General features: G+C 49.8%; 1 protein-coding gene across 14 annotated transcripts in view; it reads right to left on the reverse strand.

Moving 5' to 3' along the window:
- WDR20 (WD repeat domain 20) overlaps positions 1-20,622 on the reverse strand; it is a 73,654-nt gene that overhangs the window by 16,142 nt on the left and 36,890 nt on the right. For 6 of the 14 annotated variants that reach the window (XR_014313472.1, XM_082737476.1, XM_082737466.1 and 3 more), the window contains one exon: positions 6,511-6,693. The exons of 2 other annotated variants lie outside the window; for them this stretch is intronic. Coding sequence is in view for 5 of the 12 variants with exons in the window: in XM_082737476.1 (XP_082593602.1) it covers positions 6,511-6,693 (183 nt within the window). In the remaining 7 variants the exon portion in view is untranslated. Of the gene's footprint in view, positions 1-6,510; positions 6,694-7,096; positions 7,158-11,155; positions 11,175-11,392; positions 11,551-12,349; positions 12,480-20,322; positions 20,531-20,622 lie in introns of those variants that run through there. 6 more of the 14 variants (XR_014313471.1, XM_082737474.1, XM_082737470.1 and 3 more) reach the window with 6 other exon arrangements.

The raw sequence follows: 20,622 nt of genomic DNA on the forward strand, positions 1-20,622 counted from the left end.
GCCCAAGTGTCCTCATGGAGTGGGCTGAGAACAGGGGGAGCCAGATCTGTGACCTCCTAAGATCCCCGAGGAAGGCGCAGTGTGGACGAAGAGGACGGGGGACGCTCCACTCAGAGGAAGCAGGACAAAAATCAGGGGGGCAGAAGGAACATCCAAGGACATGACCCCAAAGTCCCACGAGGCAAGGAAGAGCTGAGGCTGAGTGACCACCACAGACCAGGAGCTCTGCAGCAGGGCAACGACCCTCCGTGTCCTGTGATGGACTCTTTGAGGTTGACTCGGTCTAACCACTGAAGTGAAAGTCAGAGGGGGCAGTGACCCCAGCAGGGCTGAGGAAGGCAGAGCAGGAGCAGGGAGGCCTCCTTAGAAGAGCACAGGGCGTGAGTCTGAGGGACCAATGAGGGGGGCGGTGGGGTTCCGGGGAGGGGTTCCGGGAGGAGCCTCCCCGGCTCCCTGGATGCAGAGAAGCCGGGGACACTGACAGGTGGAGGAGAGCAAGGAGCAGAGGGGGGTGTGAACCCACTTCCAGAAAACCAGCAGGGGGTGGAGCGGGGCAGGAGCTCGGGGAGGGGGAAGACGGTAGGGAGGTGGCCAGGTGGTTCAGCAGTTAAGACGGGCTCTAGGAGGTCCCCTGGCTTGGCCACTGGGCTTCCATTAGAGTCAAATTCCAAAATGCTTGGAGCCAATTTCTATAATCATCTTTGTGAAAACCAGACCCCAAACCTGGAGGGGGGTTCGCCGTCTCTGCATGTCACAGAGCGGCTCCACACCCACACTCCTCACCAGCCCCCCGCCAGTCCTCACCTGCGGCCCCGCACGATCCCCGCCCTGACTCCAAAGAAACCTTCCCTTTGCTGATACAGCTCCAGGACAAATCAAACACTAAAACTACCGTCACCGACGGCATTAAGAGGCAAGATTCAGCTATAATCAACTAATAAAGAAAGCAAGAACAAAAATAAATCTATAATCGTGTTAAAGTGTCACTGCTAGGACAAAATTTTCTAAAGCACTAAGTTGTCTTTTTATTTTTTATTTTTGGGGGGAGAAGGGCAGAGTGACAGGGAGAGAGAATCTCAGGCAGACTCCACACTGAGCACAGAGCCCAACGCGGGGCTCGATCTCACAACCCTGACATCATGAGCTGAGCTAAAACCAAGAGTGGGACCCTTAACCGACTGAGCTACCCAGGTGCCCTTTGTCTTTTTATTCTTTTCTACTACTAACATCGCGACAAGCAGAAAAAATTTATTTCCAGGGCAGTGGGTATACATTTTATAATGCAGATATCAATCTATAACAAAAATACTGAAGCAAACAAATCAAAAACCACAGCCGCCGGAGGGTGGGGAGCCATAATGTAGCCACAAGCAAAACGCAGGACTAAGGGCTCTGCTTCTGTAAACACATTTAAAGAGAGCGGCTTCCCTCAGGAAGTGTGAGGAAAGACTATTTCAAAGCCATAGAAAGGAGGATCAAATGCCGTCTTATCAAGGCTAAAACTCTAAGGAATAGAGCATTATGAGCTCCTTTCCTTCCTTTGATTAAAAAAAGCAACAATAAAACAAAACTAACAAAATGCCCATGACCACTCTTTTGTCCCAGAACTGGACAGAAGACTGCAGAGCTGGGCCTGGCTCTCCCCGCTCCTGGGGGCACTGGGTGCCGGGAAGGAGCAAGAAGATGCAGCTTCGGGCTGGCCGAGGGCGGCCTTGGCTCCCGTGGGCCCCTCGGAGAGCAGGAGATGCGCACACACCCAGGTGACGGCCCTGGCCTCCCAGCCCGGGACGGGAAACAAAGTCAAGGCAGAGGTGTCAGTAGCGGAAGAAGCTCCGACCATGAGTGCGTCTTAGATCTATCTTCCCCAACAATCAAAACACACTTGAAGATCCTCCAAAGTTAATATTCTCTGGATACAACCCTGAAATAATGAGAATTTCTACAAAAACAAGACTGAGTTCCTCATCATCTAGAAACTATCCCTTTATAATTCCCCCCGTCAGTGCATCATAACCACCAGCAGCAACGAGCGAGCTCCACAGCCTTTGGGGTCCTTCACGTGAGGCTGAATGCTGACCGGCTGGGGAGGCTCCTTTCCGGGGAGCTTGCCGAATGAAGGGCCACTCCACGGGCACACACAGGATGCTACACACACACCGAGGACCCACTGAGACAGACTGGAGGGAGCAGAGACCGGGGGACCCACGGGCGTCACTCCCCCGGGGAGGCTGGAAAGGTCCTACTGGACTGAGCCGGTTCAACAGCCAAGCCCTGGGGCGTGACAGGGACACCCGGCAGCAGGGCCTGAAGGGAGCACGGCTCCCCTCGAAGTCCCCCGGCCAGCGGGGAGGAGGGATCTCTGACGGAGTGTGTGAATCCACCAGGCTCACCTCATTAAAAACATAAAAACTACAAAGACGGTAAAATTAGGAGTGAACACTGGGACTTTTCCCATCTTCTTTGCACATCTATAAACAATCATTTAAAAAAATTTTTTTTAATTTTTAGTTAATGGAGAGGGGGAAAAAATCACTTTTAAAGATATACTTGACACCCAGATAGAAATTTTCATCTATCTTCAACATCACGTGGATTTCTAGACTAATTCCATCCATCCATCCATCCCCCCATGCAAACACCGGTTATCTCTTCGAGGGCCAGGAGCCCGGAGCGGGACCGCAACGGTGGAAGAATCGGTACCGGGGCGTGTGTGCACGTGTACACCTGTGTGCAACGGACACCGTGAGAGAAGCACTCGGAAGAAGACACACGTGTGACCCACGTGATAAGGTGTTCCCCGTCCTCTGCTCTGCACACGCTCATTCTCTCCCTGGGTTGTCCTGGAAACTTACTGCCTCCGCCCTCCAAGAAGCCCTTCCCCGCTGCTGTCCCCCGCCCCGCCCCCGGGGCAGGCTGCCTCCCCCGTAGCAAACTCTGCTGAGCAGCCCCCAAGGGCTCACTGTCCCAACCCAAGGCTCAACACGTCTCCTCACCTCTCTTCCGGGTGGGTGACATACTGCCCCCCTTTCCAGGTGAGGAGGGGTGGGGGGAAGAGCAGGGAGGTGCTCAGGCTCAAGGCTGGGCGTTCTGAGCCACGGGGCTGAGTCTCTAAGTGGCAGGAAATAAATGCAAAGTTGAAAGTGGCTCTCTGAAGGCCCCGTGATGAGCCATGCAGAGGCCTGGAGCACAGTCAGTGCAACAGACCTTACGTCTCATCTCTGGGATGGGAGGACTAGTTACACAGCCAACTCCCGAACTTTTACCCCTGGGCTCCAGGGTCCCCGTATCTAACATTCGTCGGCCTCTGAAGCTTGTCAAGTGCAGACTGGAACTCCGAGCTTCCCGTCCACTCTACACCTGCCCCTTTCCCAGTCTTCCCCAACGGGTACGTGACAGCCGGAAACCTATCCATCTCCAAGCAGCAGCCACAGGAATTTGCAAAAACACCAACCTTGACCGCCTCGTGCTCCTGCCCCCTCCCCGCTCAGGGGCGCAGTGCTCGGTCTCACGGCCGCCCCTGCACCACCGGCCCCGCGGACTCGGCCCTCCCTGCACTCTCCTGACCCCCCATCGCCCCTTCCTTCCTAGTCCCGGCCTTCACCTGCTCTCCCTTCTGGGAAACACTCCTTCTCAGGCTGGACCTGGCCGGCCTCTTACTCGTGGGAAGCCCCGCCTAGAGCACAGCACCTCCGTCAAGAGAGGTCCTCCGCCACCCCCGTCCCTCTCCCTGCCTCCCCAGGCCTCGGCCTCCTCCTGCAGCACGTGTCAGCATTTGCCCTAAGCGCGTGTGAGGGGAGCTACTGCTGACACGTCTGCCCCTCTCTCGAGGGGTCGCGACAGAAGCAGCCCGAGTGGGCACAAGGTAGGTGGACCGAGGTCTGTCCCCAGGATGAACAGGGCCACTGCTCTCGTCCACCCGCTCTCCCCAACAGGTACGCGCCTCCTCGCTGGCCTTGCTACCTCTGCCACTCTCTCTTCATTCCAATCCACGTTCCACAAGTGCCAACGAGCGTTCTAAAGGACACGCCTGACACACTCGTTCCCTTGATTAAAAGCCCAGAACTACCCTTACAGCCTCCAGCATCAGATCCAAATTTCTCAGTATGTCAGGGCGTTCACAGTCTGGTTCCGACGCCCCGTCCGCTCTGACCCCGGTGTCTTTGAGGCCTGCACACTGACTTGGTCGCGCCTGGCCACCCAACACCCCTCCATATGCCACATCTCCGGCTCTGAGAGCCTCTCTCCCATTTCCCCAACTCCTGTGCACCTTTCAAGATGCAGATCAAGTGTCACCTTCTGAAAATCTCAGATTTACGATATTGGATACACGCTGAAGAATACAGTGAACACATATCCCCAGGCACTTTGTCCCAGCACTCTGATAACGTGGCCCGGAACCCCCTCCATCCACGGCACTGCGCTGGGAGCTCCTGGGATCACAGGGCCCAGCCACCAGGCAGTGGGCCTCACAGGCTGTGACCAGGGGCCCATCTCTGTCATCAACTTACTACCTGCCTGGACAATTCACTCACCTTCTCTAGGTCCTCATCTGTAAGACAGCAACAGCTGCCTGCCCAGTCACCCTGGGGCAGATCTAGAACCGGCCGAAGCCCCTAACTCTCGTGCCACGGCGAAGCCCGCGTGAGTGATACCGGCTCCGAGCGCCGCTCCCGGCACTCTCAGATCCAGACCACCGCAACGCCTGCTCTGACACCCTGACCAAAACCTGATGTAAATGCCACCCGCAGAGCCAAGAGCTCTCCTCACTATGAAAGGCAAAGGACTTCAGCCTCAAGTGTTGAGTGCCGAACTGGCATTCACCCTACACAGTTTTATTTTCAAATAAAGCGGAAGATGAGCACGAGACAACTGGCACTGAAATCAGTGACAGGCTGCTTCCTGGCCTGCGATGCCCGCTGCTGTCCAGAGTAAGGCGCGGATCTGGCTGACATGTCCGAGTGCTCTCAGGGCCCTGAGACTCCCCTGTGACATCACAGGGGAGAACAAGCCCCTCTTGTTCTCCAAGTGGCATCCTGTGCCATCGTCAGCCGGAGCAGCCTCCCGATGTTGTACAGACAGCCCTTCCCCCTCGATGACATGCCCCCTACCGATACAAACAAAACCCATAATGACTCCAAATTCAGCTTCCGGTGACAGTGCAGAGATGCCTGGTTGCTCCCCCATAGCTCCCACGAGGAGGAAAAAAAGTCATTCGGCTACTGGGAAATCACTTCCCCACACGTTATTAGTAAAAGACTTAGGTAAATAAAACAAGTTTTCTGCTTCAGACTTATTTTTAAAAGAAACTGGGATCAATTCTTTTCTTCTCGAGTTTTGTCAACCCACATGGCAAGTTCTGTTTCTGGTCAAACCTGCTGCAAGCAGAAGAGGAGACGGCGCGGCTCAAGAGATCTCACCAAATCCCACCGGCAATTGCCAGACAGAAGCACCATGGACAGGGACCCGCGGTGGAGATGGCACGGGCCGCAACGCTGTTGAAGAATCCCAATTTTAACTACAATCTGTCCACTTGAATATTCTCACCTAAACAAAACTGCTTCTGATGAACCAGAACATATAATGCTCTTCTGTTCCAAGTCCATGACATCAAAACCAGGCAAGAGCACAAAAACACTTGCCCTTCCTGAGAGAGGGATCCCACATGACCTGACCCTTGTCACATCAGGGCCGTGGTCACCGATGACACCGGGACCCAGGGCTTCTAAGTCAGCAACCCCACCACATCGTTTCCGTTTGCTGGGCAAGTCGCACTGAGACAGAGGGAGGATGTCGCATACGCTGCGGCAAGTCTGGGGCCGACAAGCCCCCATGACAGCTTTACCACATGATCCATGTGGCGACTTCAACAGCCACGCTGAACAGTTCTGATGTGTTTCTGAACACACATGGCTCACGTAGCTCAGGCGCCTTCCAGAACAGAACTGGAGGTGCCAGGAAACCAGCACATGCTAGGTCACTAGCAGAAACTGTATCATGTGATCCAATTTTAAATGCCAGGATTTCAAATATGTCAAAGGTGATTTTACAGCAAATATTTCCAAGAGAAAGAAAGCTATCCCTTAGCCAAACGCCTGTCAAATACAGACACAAAAGCCCAAACTACCACTTAGATGGCCTACGGAATTATTATCAAGTTCTCTGATCTGCATGAAATTTTCTGGTGTTGTGAACAAGGTCCAGAATTCTGTATCTTATTTAAATTATAATTATCAAGTGACAATTTCACCCATCTCCATTATAAAAGAGTTTTAAAGCAGCCGCTACAGACACCTAAGCATGCTCCATAAAAAATGCCCAGAACAGGTACCCCGAGGAAGAACAGGCGTAAGTCAAGTTAGTTCACCACATTTAACCGGGTAATACTAGGTAGGACAGTTAGAGAATGAAAAATGGGCTTAGCTTGACGTGTAAAATAAGGCCCACTGCCCTTGGCAAGAACGTATAAATTCTTAAAGGGATTCTTAACAGCTAAGACAGGGTGCTACTTACTTCCTCATTAAATAGTTTGCTAGTTTCTTTTTTGATTGGATCTATAAGCTGGACTTGGCCTGCGGAAAAGCCCACTAGGAGAGAGACACTTTCTGCTGTGGCTGTTAGGTGGTTGAAGTCATGACAAGTAGGCTGTGTTCCTTTGTAAATCCTTTTATCTATTGGTTTACTCAAGTCAGCAGCCTGGAGGAGAAAGAGAAAAATACATACGGTAAACAGCACATTGAGATGAGAAATCTAATAGTTACTCTATTTTATACTCCATTATGATGTTCAATCTTAAAAACAAAGGTATTTTTAAAAAATTTTTCCAGTTTTCAGCATCTTGTAAAAGCAGTTGCATATACATCAGCCAATTTGATATTGTTAGACTACCTGTAATATGCTCATAACTGTTACCTCCACGACTTGTTCTTATCTTAAACAAAAACTCCTGGACTTTAGGAGGAAAAGCCCTTGAGATACTAAATTCAGTATTTGCAAAATACATTCAATTCCAAGCAATTTCTGACAGAGTACCTCTAACCACGTAAAAACTCGGCTTGCATATTGATCCACAGCATCTAAATGCTCATTGGTGAGTTACCTGTAGCCCAGGGGTTCTCAAAGTGTGGTCCCCACACCAGCGGTGGCGGCAGCAGCATCACCTGGAAACTCAGAAATGCAAATTCTCAAGCCCCACCCCTGATCAAAAGAATCCGAAACTATAGGGGTGGGCCTAGCAAGCCTTCCAGGTGATTCCGATGCCCACTCAGATTTGAGAACCACCGCTGCAGCCAATTATAAGCAGGTGCCTTCTTACTGGGGCCCAGTCCCTCTTCTGCACCCACGTTTGAGGTACCTTTCACTTACGGAGCCCACACTCAGTGCACGGCGTGCATCACCTTTAAACCCTACAACGACCCTTCAAAGTAGAGAACAAGTTTAGGGAGGTGAAATAACTCAGCCAAGGTCACCATACCTACCTACGTAAGCGACTGGATGTATAGCCCAGGTCTGTTTGACCATAAAGGGGAAGGGAAGGACACACACGCACACACCCCAAAGTCAGAAGCAAATGACTTCCAACTTGGGCCAAACAGTGATGTTTCAGTATGCCTCCCCATAAATCCCTAGAGCGAGACTTTCTTCTTCTTCATGAGGAATGTTCCATGCAATCTAATGTGCCGGGCTGTCGCGGAAATTAAGGACGCCGCCCTCCAGCCCTAGCGGAAAGTCACAGGTGCAGACAACCAGGCTGCTGTGCGCGTCCCGCGACACGACCACTGGAGCCGCGGCTACTGTTCTCTGCTGACCAACCCGAGGCAGGTTCTGAAGAGTTCTTTCTTTCAAAGAGGTCCGTGATATTGTGCTGAGGATTGTTTCACTTTCCACATGACAAACATAAATACTGAGTGGAAAGGGGGACATCAAAATTCTAGGAATCTTTAAGCAAACTCCAAACCCAAACATTTGGAAGTCTGGACCCGAGTGGGACTCGCACTCGGAACCCGGGGCAGAGGAATGGGGATGCGTGCCACGCGGACACCCCCAGCCTCACCTCAGTTAAAACGGAGATGAGTATCTCTGTCCCACCAACCTCATGGGATTGTCTGGAGGATGAAATAAGAGAGCATGTGTGTGAAAGAGGCTTGAAAAGTATAATATAAATACGATACAAAACACAGGGAAGTCCTGACTTTGCAGCAAGGCAAAAAGGGACCAGCGGGGAAGGGAGTTAAGTGCTGAGGCAGGCTGAAGGCTGTGGCCAGCAGAGGTGTGAGGGAGCTGCGGAGCCAAAGCAAGCCACCTCGGCCCCTCGACCCGCCCCCAGGGACAGGCCCACTGACAGAAGCTGCTCCGGGCTGGGCCCTAGAGGCAGGAAAAAAGAAGCCAGGCTAAGGGACCTCAGCAAATTATTTCAGAGCCAAGAAGGTTATCAGCGAATGTCGGAAGAGCTCAAAATAGACAGTAAAAGATGCTGGCAACTAGAGACAAAACACCAATCTATAATACGAACAATTACATTATTACATGATCTCTGTATAGCATATAAAACTCTTTGAGAACTTTTTTTTAAGTTTGCTTAGGGAACTCCCCCCTTGAGAAACATATCTAAAATTATGCATAAAACTATAAAAATCTATTCAAAGGCAAGCCAAAAATTACAGAGAAAACATGCTAATACAAATTAAATGAGCAAAGGGCATCCAGTTGTTCTCAGAAACACGGGAGGAAGTAAAAGCGCCTGCTGTACCGGTACTGCTTCTAGGGCAGAGCTAACTCACAGAGCCCTTAGAGCAACGACACTAGCTCGGCTCTCGGGGTGGTTATGTACCTCCTGGCCTCCTAATAGGAAAAGATGTCATCTGGAAATAGACCACATGTATTTTAATGCCAACTGAAAGACTACTTTTACTCTTAAATCGTGTAAATATTCTCCAAACACCCTGTTTACTAATCTGCTTAACAACTTCCTTCCCAGACCAGGGCTCTCAAACTGTACCAGACCACGCCAGCCTGCTGGTCGGCAGCAAGAGTCCATACAGAGACGGAGAAGTGGCACTCGGAAACTGAGGGCAATCAGACGGACAACTTTGCATTGACTCTAATAATAGAAACTTGAATTTGTATTCTACATGTCTTTTTCAGTTTCATTTCCCATTAATATATTTTTTTCAATTTTAGAAAAGTATCAGCCCAGACAGACTGGACATTTTTTTTTTTTAAGATTTTATTTATTTATTTGTCAGAGAGCACGGGAGCAAGTGCGCAAGAGCAGGAGCAGCTGTGGGAGAAGCAGGCTCCCCGCTGAGCAAAGAATGTTCCATCCCTGATGCACTCGATCCCAGGACCCAGGCACCATGACATGAGCCAAAGGCAGACGCCTAACTGACTGAGCCATCCAGGCACCCCCAGACTGGAAATTTTAACCGGTCATTCAACACTGGTGAGAAGCAGTGTCCCGGGAGGCACCAGAGTAAACCAAGGCCCAGGAAACACTCAGAGTATCTCTTTTTTTTTTTTTTTTTTTTTTTTTTTTTTTTAAGATTTTATTTATTTATTTGACAGAGAGAAATCACAAGTAGGCAGAGAGGCAGGCAGAGAGAGAGAGGAGGAAGCAGGCTCCCCGCTGAGCAGAGAGCCCGATGCGGGACTCGATCCCAGGACCCTGAGATCATGACCTGAGCCGAAGGCAGCGGCTTAACCACTGAGCCACCCAGGCGCCCCTCAGAGTATCTCTTATCTAAGGTCATTCCCCAGCCCCAGCCCCCAGGGGCACCAATCCCCCTATAGCGGCACAAGTGCTGCCAAGCCACACAGCCCCGACCAACAGCAAGCAGGAATTACTGTGAAGCCCAAGGTGACCGCTAGAGGCGTGCCCACAACTGAGAAACCCGTGGACTCCGCTGCTGGTGCCCGAGCTCTCTGGAGCCCGAGACAGGGCGAGAAAGCCAGGTTGCCAGCTCCCTCCTTCCTTCCCAGCAAGGGAGTCATCTCCGCCCCATCCTGTCCTCTGTCTTCTGCAGCCAATCACCAAGTTCAGTCTCTTTTCCCAGGGATGTGTTGCTGCCCTAGTTCTTCTTCCTCCTCTTCCTCCCTTCTTTTGGGGTGGAGCGGTGCCAACATGGACACTGAGCTCACACACCTTTTAGTAGCAGTTAGGACCGCCTGAGCCAGCCATGCCTCTTCTTCGTGGGCTCCCCAGCGAGGAGGAGAAAGAACCCAGCCTCCGGAGCCTGGCAGGCCTCGGTCCAAACCCTGCCTTTCCTGTGGGTAGCCGGGTGGCCCGGGCAAGATGCTCCTCTCCTCTCAGAGAACAACGCTCCCAGCGCTCCTGCCAGGCAGTGGGGAGGCCCACTGAGAACGGACCCACAAAGCACAGGGTGTGCAGATGCACTCGAAGGGCGACAACCTGGTGACTGCCCCTGTCACATCCCATCTCTCCGGTCAAATGTTTCAGGAGCCTCCTGACTGTGTCACAGCGGGGCCTGACGTCGGCCTGTGGAACTCTTGCTGCGCCCAAGCAGCTTCACATGCCCAACTCTCACCTCACAGCCCCCCGCAAGGGGCACGGATCCACCTGCCAGCCACCCTCCGAGGAGAAGCCAGAGCCGGGAAAGGATTCCGGCCTCCAGGGCCAGCTCCTGCCACCGCGGCGTCTGCTTGCCCTCCACGCCGCAGTCCTGAGTGGGCTGCAGGCACACAACCCCCCTCTCGGGCTCCCTCTCTTGGCTGGGCTGGGGCAATTTTACCCAGTGGCTCAGGCCCCACCTCCAACAAGCCTTTTCCCAGCCACCGTTCTTTGGGTTGGCTCCTTTATCTCAGTTCTCGAGTCCTTAATTCGTTCCACAAAATTTAGTATTTAATCACTTACATGATTACAGGACTGTTTTATGTCTGTTATCATCAATTATAAGAAAATTACAATGACAATAAAAAATTACAATAAAAACTCCTTTAAGGAGCAGAACTTATTTATTAAATAGTTACCCCTGTATTACCCCACCAAATCAGCGTTTATGTTTCAGCTTTCTGGTGAATTCTGCATAGATGGGTTACAGACACTTGGGATTTTTTTAATGCATCTGCACCCTAATTATTGCCAGTTAACTGAATTCTTAAGCAGGAATTTACAGCAGAACGTATTTTTTAAAAATCTTACCAATGTTAAGAATTAGATCACATCCGGCTATTCGGCCCCAGTAGAGTGCCCCGTCCATCACAAGTATTGTCTGTTGAACAAATGAAACTGCAAGTATTCCAATTTTTTCGGGTGAGATTAAGTTGTATATTATGCTCATTCGCTTCTGCATAAGGAGTTACTGATTACAAATAATCTATCAGTGTCTCGTTCTCAGGAGAAAAATTTTAAATTATGGTTTAAAAATTCCTACCATACTTGGGGCGCTTTGGTGGCTCAGTGGATTAAGCCTCTGCCTTCAGCTCAGGTCATGATCTCAGGGTCCTGGGATCGAGCCCCGCATCGGGCTCTCTGCTCCGCGGGGAGCCTGCTTCCTCCTCTCTCTCCGCCTGCCTCTCTGCCTACTTGTGATCTGTCTGTCAAATAAATAAATAAAAATCTTTAAAAAAAAATTCCTACCACAGACACAAGCTGGTTATCAAAATCCTTGATCAACAAGTACAAACAATTTCACGTTTCCCTTTCTTGCACTCAAAGGTCAGTGAAAGCAGCCCCTGATTCCAGCCTCACCTTCCCCCAGCCCCCGCCTGGCGCGCTGGGGAAGCCCAGCGAAAGGAAAGCCCCCACAGGCTCGGCGGGCCTCCTCACTGGCACAGCCTTTAGCGGACCTCAGAGGAGCCCTGTGGGCCCGTGCCGGGCGCCCTCCACGGAACCTGCCACCCGAGACCCCCGAGCGGCCAGAAGCACGTGGTGCGACATGGAAACTCTCTCAGAAAGACCTCTTTTGAAAAAAAGCATGTGAGATGATGATGTACCGGGGGGGGGGGGGGCAGTGTCAGTAATAAAGCTGGGCTTTATTTTCCTACATTTTATATTCTCCCTCCCCGTCCAAAAATCACTTCAAAAACCAGTTCCACAGAACTTGCCAGAAAAATGCGTTCCATTTCTACGCACGTTCAACTCATCCCAAACCCGATGCCACATTCATCTTCACGAAGCCTTAGGTCACCGTCCCACTTAAAACCTCCAGGGCTCGGCCCTAATACTGGCTGAACCCCTCAGCTCGCACCCACGGGGCTCCCCAGCGCGGACCTCCTCATCCCCTCCCCTTCACACGTTTCCTCCAGAGGCGCTTGTCCACACACAGCCTGGGCGCCTCACACCCTCTTCCCTTTCCTCACACGCCTTCCTCCACTTGGAATACCTTCCCCGGGCGCCGTCTCCACAGCAGCTCGGCTCACAGCAGCAGAGGTCACGCCTTCCTGCTCTCACCTGACGGTCACCGAGTGCCACACTTACTAGCTGCAGCGCCAACTGTATTCCACATGTCGTGACAGTCCAGCTCCTTTTAAAAACAACCGAGAAATCAGGAGGCCGCTGAGTCACTGCCTGAATGAATCCGTCAAAAGCAGCTGGAGTGGTGCCAGCGACATCAAGGGTCCCGGCGACAGGACCCGCGGGCCACTAGAGAGCGGGCAGCACGCCTTCCGTTAGCATTCCTCTTGCCCACATCTCAGACGACCAAACCAGGAGCCAAAAATGCGCAGGCGAGCACCTCCAGGGCGCGAAGGACCATGCCCTGGGCAAGAAGGGGGACATCTAAAGTCCGACCTTGAGACCGGGGACGCGAGACAAGCCCCGGTACAGAGACCGTCCCGGTTTCCCGGGCGGAGACTTTCCACCTAGTCAGGGCTTGGGTCTCCGGTGCGTGCAGGGGCCGAGTCCACAGTCCGGGTCTGGACCACAACTCGCGGGCGGTCCGGAGGGGAAGCCGAAGCCTTCCGAGCCCCGGGCACGACCGAGAACGAGACGGGCCGCTCAGAGCTGAGACACGTTCCCTCGGCACGAAGGCCAATGTGCTATTCAATCACAGCGCTCACCACCACGGGGAAAATAACCCGGCTCCGGGGACAGAAATACCGCACAGCGACTGCCAAACATCGCACGCCCGCACCACACACGCAGGCGGGCAGCTCAGCGCTCAGGCCCGTCCGCGGGCAGGCCCGGCACAGACGCCGACTCTCCAGGCCAAGCCACCTGCCCTCAAGCAGCAAGGAAACGGGCTGACTGCGCAGCGCACCCGCACAAGCCGTCTCTCTCGTGGCTTCTTCAGCGACACCCAAAGTATCTGCGCAAATGGCACGAATGGTATTTAAACAGTCTAACACTGATTTAAAAATATATGTCAGGGGGGCACCTGGCTGGCTCAGTGGGTTAAAGCCTCTGCCTTTGGCTCAGGTCATGATCTCAGGGTCCTGGGATTGAGCCCTGCACCGGGCTCTCTGCTCTGCAAGGAGCCTGCTTCCCCCTCTCTCTGCCTGCCTCTCTGCCCGCTTGTGATCTCTGTCAAAAAATTAAATAAATAAAATCTTTAAAAATAAATAAATAAATATATATATATATATATATATATATATGTACATGTATATATGTAGTAAGGAATCAGTCAAGTTTGGAATCTCTTATCCCAGTAGGAAAAAAACATCAATCAATTGCAGAGTTTCAGTGTTTCAAACAGGGCAGAAACCCTTCTGCCTTCTCCACCGCTCGATCCCACCTAACGGAGGGCCTGGCGCAGAAATGCCCTCATTGATACTGGCGCAGACATGAAACAACTCTGGAAGTGGCGGGGACGTCCCACAGCCCGCACACATGAAAGCAAACATTCGATCCTTCCACCGACCAAAATCCTGACGAACCACCAATGCCTTCCTGGGTGCCACCTGTGAAAGGAAACCACCTGCGGCCAGTCCCCGAAGTCACCCTACAACTCACGAAGCACCTTCGCGCCTTGGTTCTTCTGGCCTCACTGCGAACTCGAGGCCTGAGGACGTCTGCTGCTCGCATTTTATAAATACGAAGACGGACTCAGCGGTCAAAAGGAAGCAAGGAAGCAAGTGGTGGAGCCAGTGGTCTCGAGGCCAGCCCCTGCGCGCCTCCCAGCGCGCCACGCTGCCGTGACAGGAAGCTGACCAGGTGACATCCGCGGTAGCACCCAGAGCTGAAATCCCATTACTGTGTGACTCCAGCTGCCTACGCTTGCTGAGGGAACAAGTACCCCAGTCCTGCCCTGTGTGCCCCCGACTCCAGTCCTATCTTCTCCATGCATTTACCTCGCAGGCCTGCTTTATTAAAAGGGAGTAACAGGCTAGGGCACCTGGGGGGCTCAGTGAGGTAAGCCGCTGCCTTCGGCTCAGGTCATGATCTCAGGGTCCTGGGATCGAGCCCCGCATCGGGCTCTCTGCTCAGCAGGGAGCCTGCTTCCCCCTCTCTCTCCGCCTGCCTCAATGCCTACTTGTGACCTCTTTGTCAAATAAATAAAATCTTTAAAAAAATAAAAATAAAATGGAATAACAGGTTAGAGTCCCAAGATTAATGCCTGGCACTTCAAAGGCACTTCAGGAAAGTTAGTTCTCCCCTTTGAAACTGGGATTTCTCCCTGTGCATACTTAAGGATTTGCTGCTTATCACAGACAGGCTTTGACAATTCTCATCACTCATGAACACCTTCGAAGAAACATAAATAAGGAAAAGAGAGAGAATTCTTTCTACCCTAAATGTCCTGGAGAAGGACAATAGCAGAAGCCAAGTGTAGGGCATGGTTTCCTTTCAATATAATTTTCCAGAACCAGATGGCGCCTTCCCTTCCGTAGCTTCCACTCCTCCTCCTCAGACACCTCGCACACGCCTGCCCTAGCACTGGCCTGCCAGACCCTGTCCCGGCACTGAACACAAATCACGGAATGTCACTCGCGGGGCTCTGGCCCCGGAGCGAGCACCCACCACACCAGCTCTGAGCTCCTCCCGTGTGTGTGGCAGCAGCCGGGACTCCATGCAGGGAGGCAGCAGCGAAGGACACGGAGCCAGACATCATCAGAACACAGAACACGGGCAAATGAGGTATAGAAGGCGAGGGGCCCCCCTGCAGGTCATTCCAGAATGGGAAGAGGTGCCCAGTGACAGAAGGCATAAGATATGTTCGGGAACTTTCCCAGCAACATCCTGTGGAACTGCTTACTGTTCTCCGCGGGAGCCGGGGCAGCTGAGCTCTCTGGAGCCTTGCCGGGGGGTGGGGGGGTGGTGTGCTAGGGGACGGGGTGCCGAGGTGGGGGAAGGGGGCTGAGCTGACCGGCCCAGCACGGTCAGTACGGACCTGCTCCAACAGGCTTCTACCGCGATCACGAGTCATTTCTCCCCCGACAGTCTGTCACTTAGAAACTGTTCGCTATGGAAACGGATTCCTCTTCCCTCCGATCGTTTTTAAAAGCCAAACTTAATAAGCTGCTGCCACCTCCTCACCAACTCTTCACGTTGTTAAGTGGAACCCCAAGTTCAGGCGAGGCCGCTCCCCGCCCCATGAAATACTACGGAGGGCTGTGGCGATGCATCCTGCAGGCGAACAGAGCACTGATTTCCTCATTAAGGAGAAGCCATGAATAAACATTAGATAAATTCAGTTTGCACACATTCTAAGACCAGATCTCATCACATCAAAATGCTGACATATTCAAATGACCTATTTTTTATTAAACCCTCTGTTAACTATGACTAAATATGCATTCCTATTCCTAATGGCATACTAATATCTCACATGGAAGAAAAGGCAAGATGTTTCTATTTCTGCAAAAAATGCTTACTGTGAACTCTTAGAAAATAATTTTTTTAAGTTCGCCCTTAAAGGGGCTTGAGGAAGAATTCTAGGACCTACGAATGTTTTGACACTGGTGAGCTAGGACGGCGCCGAGGCAGCAAGTCCTCCACGCTGCAGAACCGCAGACCACTGTCTCCCGACGCGGGGACGGATCCGTGAGCTTCTGCTGCCGGCACAGCACAGAGACGGTTTTAGATGTTCCGATTCAGGCTGCAGAACAGCTCCCATTCTCAACAGGAAATACCCTAGGTCCCCTCATGGGTAGAGTCCCTGTGACTTCCCAGCAATCGTGTCCCTGAGGCCCAGGGAGTGCTGGCGACCTGCCCAAGGTCTCACTGAGCTTAGAACTGTGCTTTAAACCACATCGAGCTGCTGTCTTCCCAAGCACTCAAACCAGGCTGCACAGTGAACTACTGAATCCGTGACACATGAAACCTTTTAGTAATTTCTTTTTAAAAAATTCTCTATTTTATTTGCGAGAGAGCACATGCATGTGGTCGGAAGCAGGGAGAGGCAGAGGGAAAAAGAATCGGGAGCAGACACCACACTGAGCGGGGAGCCCAATGCAGGGTCGATCTCATGACTGTAAGATCAGGAGCCGAAAGCAAGAGCTGGATGCTCAATGACCGAGCCACCTGGGCATCCTTGTAAGATAAGGAATTTTCTTAAACGGCACTGATGTGTAGCAGTTAATTCTTTACCAAATGACAGCGCTCTGGAACAAGTACATCGCTGTGTTTTCACACAGAAAGCAAGAAAGAATGAGAGAACAGGAAAGTTAGCTTATGCAAAGAAGGGAGATAAACCCCATGGCCAAAATATTCTATTTGGCTGGTCTCTGTAATTCAAAGAGTTCATCTCTTATCCAACCAGAGCTCAGCCGCAGAAAGCAGCCTCAGCAGGACAAGAGCAACAGAGAGCTGACCTGTTCTGAATACGACCCCAGGAGACGCTCTGCCCTCTGCTCTGCCCTCTTCCTCCGCACCGTTCCGCACCGTTCCAGCATCGCTGGAGCCACTCACTTGGCCCTGGAGCCGTTGGTCACTTGTCCTGTGCACCTCATCTTCCCCAACTACTCCCAAATTTTAAGGGAATAACTTTTATAGGCCGCCTCAGTAACAGCCACTCAAACATTTTGGATTTTTTTTTTAAAGATTTTATTTATTGGGGCGTCTGGGTGGCTCAGTGGGTTAAAGCCTCTGCCTTCGGCTCAGGTCGTGGTCCCAGGGTCCTGGGATCGAGCCCCACATAGGGTTCTCTGCTCGGCAGGGAGCCTGCTTCCTCCCCGCCCCCCTCTCTCTGGCTGCCTCTCTGCCTACTTGTGATCTCTGTTAAATAAATAAATAAAATCTTTTTTAAAAGATTTATTTATTTATTTGACAAACAGAGATAAATCTTTAAAAAAAGATTTATTTATTTATTTGACAGACAGAGATCACAAGTAGACAGAGAGGCAGGCAGAGAGAGAGGGGGAAGCAGGCTCCCTGCCGAGCAGAGCCCAATACGGGACTCGATCCCAAGACCTCCGAAATCATGACCTGAGCAGAAGTCAGAGGCTTAATCCACTGAGCCATCGACCCAGGATGGTTTTTTTTTTCCCCCCAACCAGATGTTTAAAAAGACAAAAGAAAAAAAGCTTTTCTGGGCACCTGAAATGTACCAGGAGCTGCTATAAGCCCAGGAACGCAACAGTGGCCAGTTTAAAAATGGGGACCAGTAAAACTGGCCACACGGGAATGTGGAGCAGCAAGCCTCACCTCTCAAGCGCAGGAGGACAAGCCCGTTCCGCCTTGCGCAAGGCAATCCCGCAACGCACAGTAAGCCTTCCTTCCTTTAACCACCAATTCAGCTCCCAGGAACGCCTCCTTAGAACTTACTTTTCAAGTTGTAATCTCTCACAGCCCCAAAGTGGCCCAACACAAATGATCAGGAACAGGAAGCGAGCTACGGAACTCAGCGGCCTCTCCATGCAACGCCACTCCTGACATATTTGCACTGAGACAAATATGGACAAACCTTGAAAAATAATCTTGAAAGAAGACAAATATAAAAGAAGCATATGCTAAATAATTCTATTTTTATCGAGTTCAAAAATAAGGAAAACTATCTGTGATGTCAGAAGTGAGGAGTGTGGATACCCTTGAAGAGTGTGGGTAAAGGGCCATGGGGAAGTTCTGGGAGCCAGGAATGCTTTCCTTAATCTGGGGTTGATTCTACTTTGTCAACAATTAATAGAGCTTTACACTTAAACACATTTCTGTCTGTATGCTATTCTTAAAAAGAAATTTTAATGAGCAAGCACATGTACAAAGGCAGCCAACTGAACTTGGTTTATAATGAAACATTATTAACATCTTGTGTGCTCCAAAAAGGAAACAGGTAAATACATCATGTAGCCATCTAAAATGAAGATACTAACTAGCAAAGAAGGATGTTACATGCCATATTAAGTGGAAAAATGAAACAACAAGAAACAGGATTCTGAAGACAAAGAATTGCAAAGAAACCTTAAAATCATATTCACACTGTAATCATATTGTTAGTAATATTAGTGTATTGTTTTGAATACTGTAGAATATTGTAGAAGAAAGCAAAAAAGCGAAGTATGAAAGTCATTAGAAGCTGAGATTCTGCACATGAGGAATAAATGAAAAAAAAAACAAAAAAAGGAATAAATGTAAAATTGTTCATCTTCAATTTGATTAGAAAAGACCAATATGAATTCCTGTGTTTAAGTGTCCAGTAAGAAGGTATAGGAGCAATGACCAAACAGCAATAGGAACTCCTAACATCTAGACTACGCCTCAAATGATATTTGCCACTTGAAAGTCACCAAGGCTCCTGGAACTTGATACCATGTGTGGAGCAAAAAGTGAACAAGACACATTTGGAACATCTTTTTGTACCTCTGAGCAAGAAAGCTATCAAAGACTCAAGGGGCAAAGCAGAGGGGCTACCATAAGGCAAAGATGGGATGATATAATACTAAAATGAGGAGCGCCTGGCTGGCTGAGTCAGTAGGGCACGCAACTCTTGACCTCGGGGCTGTAAGTTCAAGCCCCATGCTGCGAGATTACTTGGGTGAATAAAGAATAAACATCAAAATAATATTACAGAATTTTCTCGGAATAAAGAATCTGAGCTCATACTGATATCAAGAAATGGAGAAAAAGGAGCTCTTCTTTACAGTATAGTAACACCTAGTAAGTGTAGGAAGAAAGAGTAATGGAGTTTTAAAATCACCATTTACAACCATCACAATAACACAGTAATAACTGATTCAGCCAAAGTCATCAATGAATGCTAAAACTGAAGATTTCTTAAGCAACAGGCTACTTACACTGTCTCAAAGTGCTCCCTCACGTATTACATCTCAATTACGAAGAGAAAAATGGAACCTTACAACAGAGTAATTTAGTAAATACAACTTTAATCAAGGTTAACATGAATTTGCCCACTAATAATGGGGCAAATCAGCATTGAGCGCCTCTTGACGTGCTGCCCTGGGATGGACACATCAATTGCGTGTATTCCGCCAAAAGGCAGACCATGAATCCATCATGAAAAAAAAAATCAGACAAACGCAACTTGAAAGGTATTCTACAAAATAACTGGTCTGAAGTCTGAAATATGTCTCGATAATGAAAACAAAGAAAAGGCCAAGGAACAGTTCTACACGGAACAAGACTGAAGAGCTTGCCATGCGTGAACTTGGACAGGACCCAAACCAGGGAAAATGGCTTATAAAGGACAGCACTAGGGTGACTGGTGACTGTTGATTAGGTGAGTGGGATGCATCCATGCTGTATTTCTGATTTTGATAAATGTACTGTGGCTGCGGAAGTGAAAATTCTTCTCAGGAAACAGGAATTGAATTTTATATGCATAAATGGGCATGCTATCTACAAACTAGTCTCAAATGATACATATTATACACGCGCGCACACACGCACACACATGGGGTGGGGAAGGGAGCATACAAAATAGTAAAACAAATGGGCAAATGTGCAATAATTAGTCTGGATGACAGGTATAAAAGTAGTTCTTTGTACTACGCTTGTCACTTTTCTGTAAGTGTGAAATCACAGCAAAGTAATTTTTACAAAAGAGAGACTTAAGAGGCATGTACACTAAAAGCAGTGTGTGGTCCTTGTTTGGAAATATATGTGAATGAGCCAACTACACAACATTTATTTGTGGTCGTGATTACTTGAATCTACATACTGCAGACTGTACAGACAAACGGTACAGAACACACAGTACATCTGAAACTGCTAAAATTCGAACGAGCTCTGTGGACAGCCAAGGTCAACGTACCAGCTCTAACACTGTACTATGGTCACGCACAACAGTACCACCCAGAAACCGGGTAAAGGGTACATGAGACCTCCATGTGCATTTTGAAACTTCCCATAAATCTATAATGATTTTAAATTAAAATGTTAAAAATAAGTAATAAAAATATCCTATGAATCAAGAAACTATAAAGAATAGTTATGAATCTGTCAAAGAACAATGTTCAAATGTAAGTATTTTATGTGTGAAAATGTGGTTTTTATTTCTCAGAAGAGTCCATGTATTATAGAAAAAATAGACACGATACACTGTTTGGCATCTGCCTTAAAAATAATGCAGTCAGGGTGACAGAATCGACCGCAGGAGACTGGCCACATGCTGGTAAGCAGCAAGGCTGGGAGACAGGTGTGCAGAATTCCATGACGCCATCCTCTCAACTCTTCTGTAAGCTGGAAATTTTCCATAATTAAAAAGTATGATTCCTTTTAGAATATACATTTAATTAGGTGTATATATTTGCAAAGAAAATAATTTGAAAAGA

The sequence above is a fragment of the Mustela nivalis genome (assembly GCF_964662115.1).
Source record: "Mustela nivalis genome assembly, chromosome: 6".
NCBI classification, from domain to species: Eukaryota; Metazoa; Chordata; class Mammalia; order Carnivora; family Mustelidae; genus Mustela; species Mustela nivalis.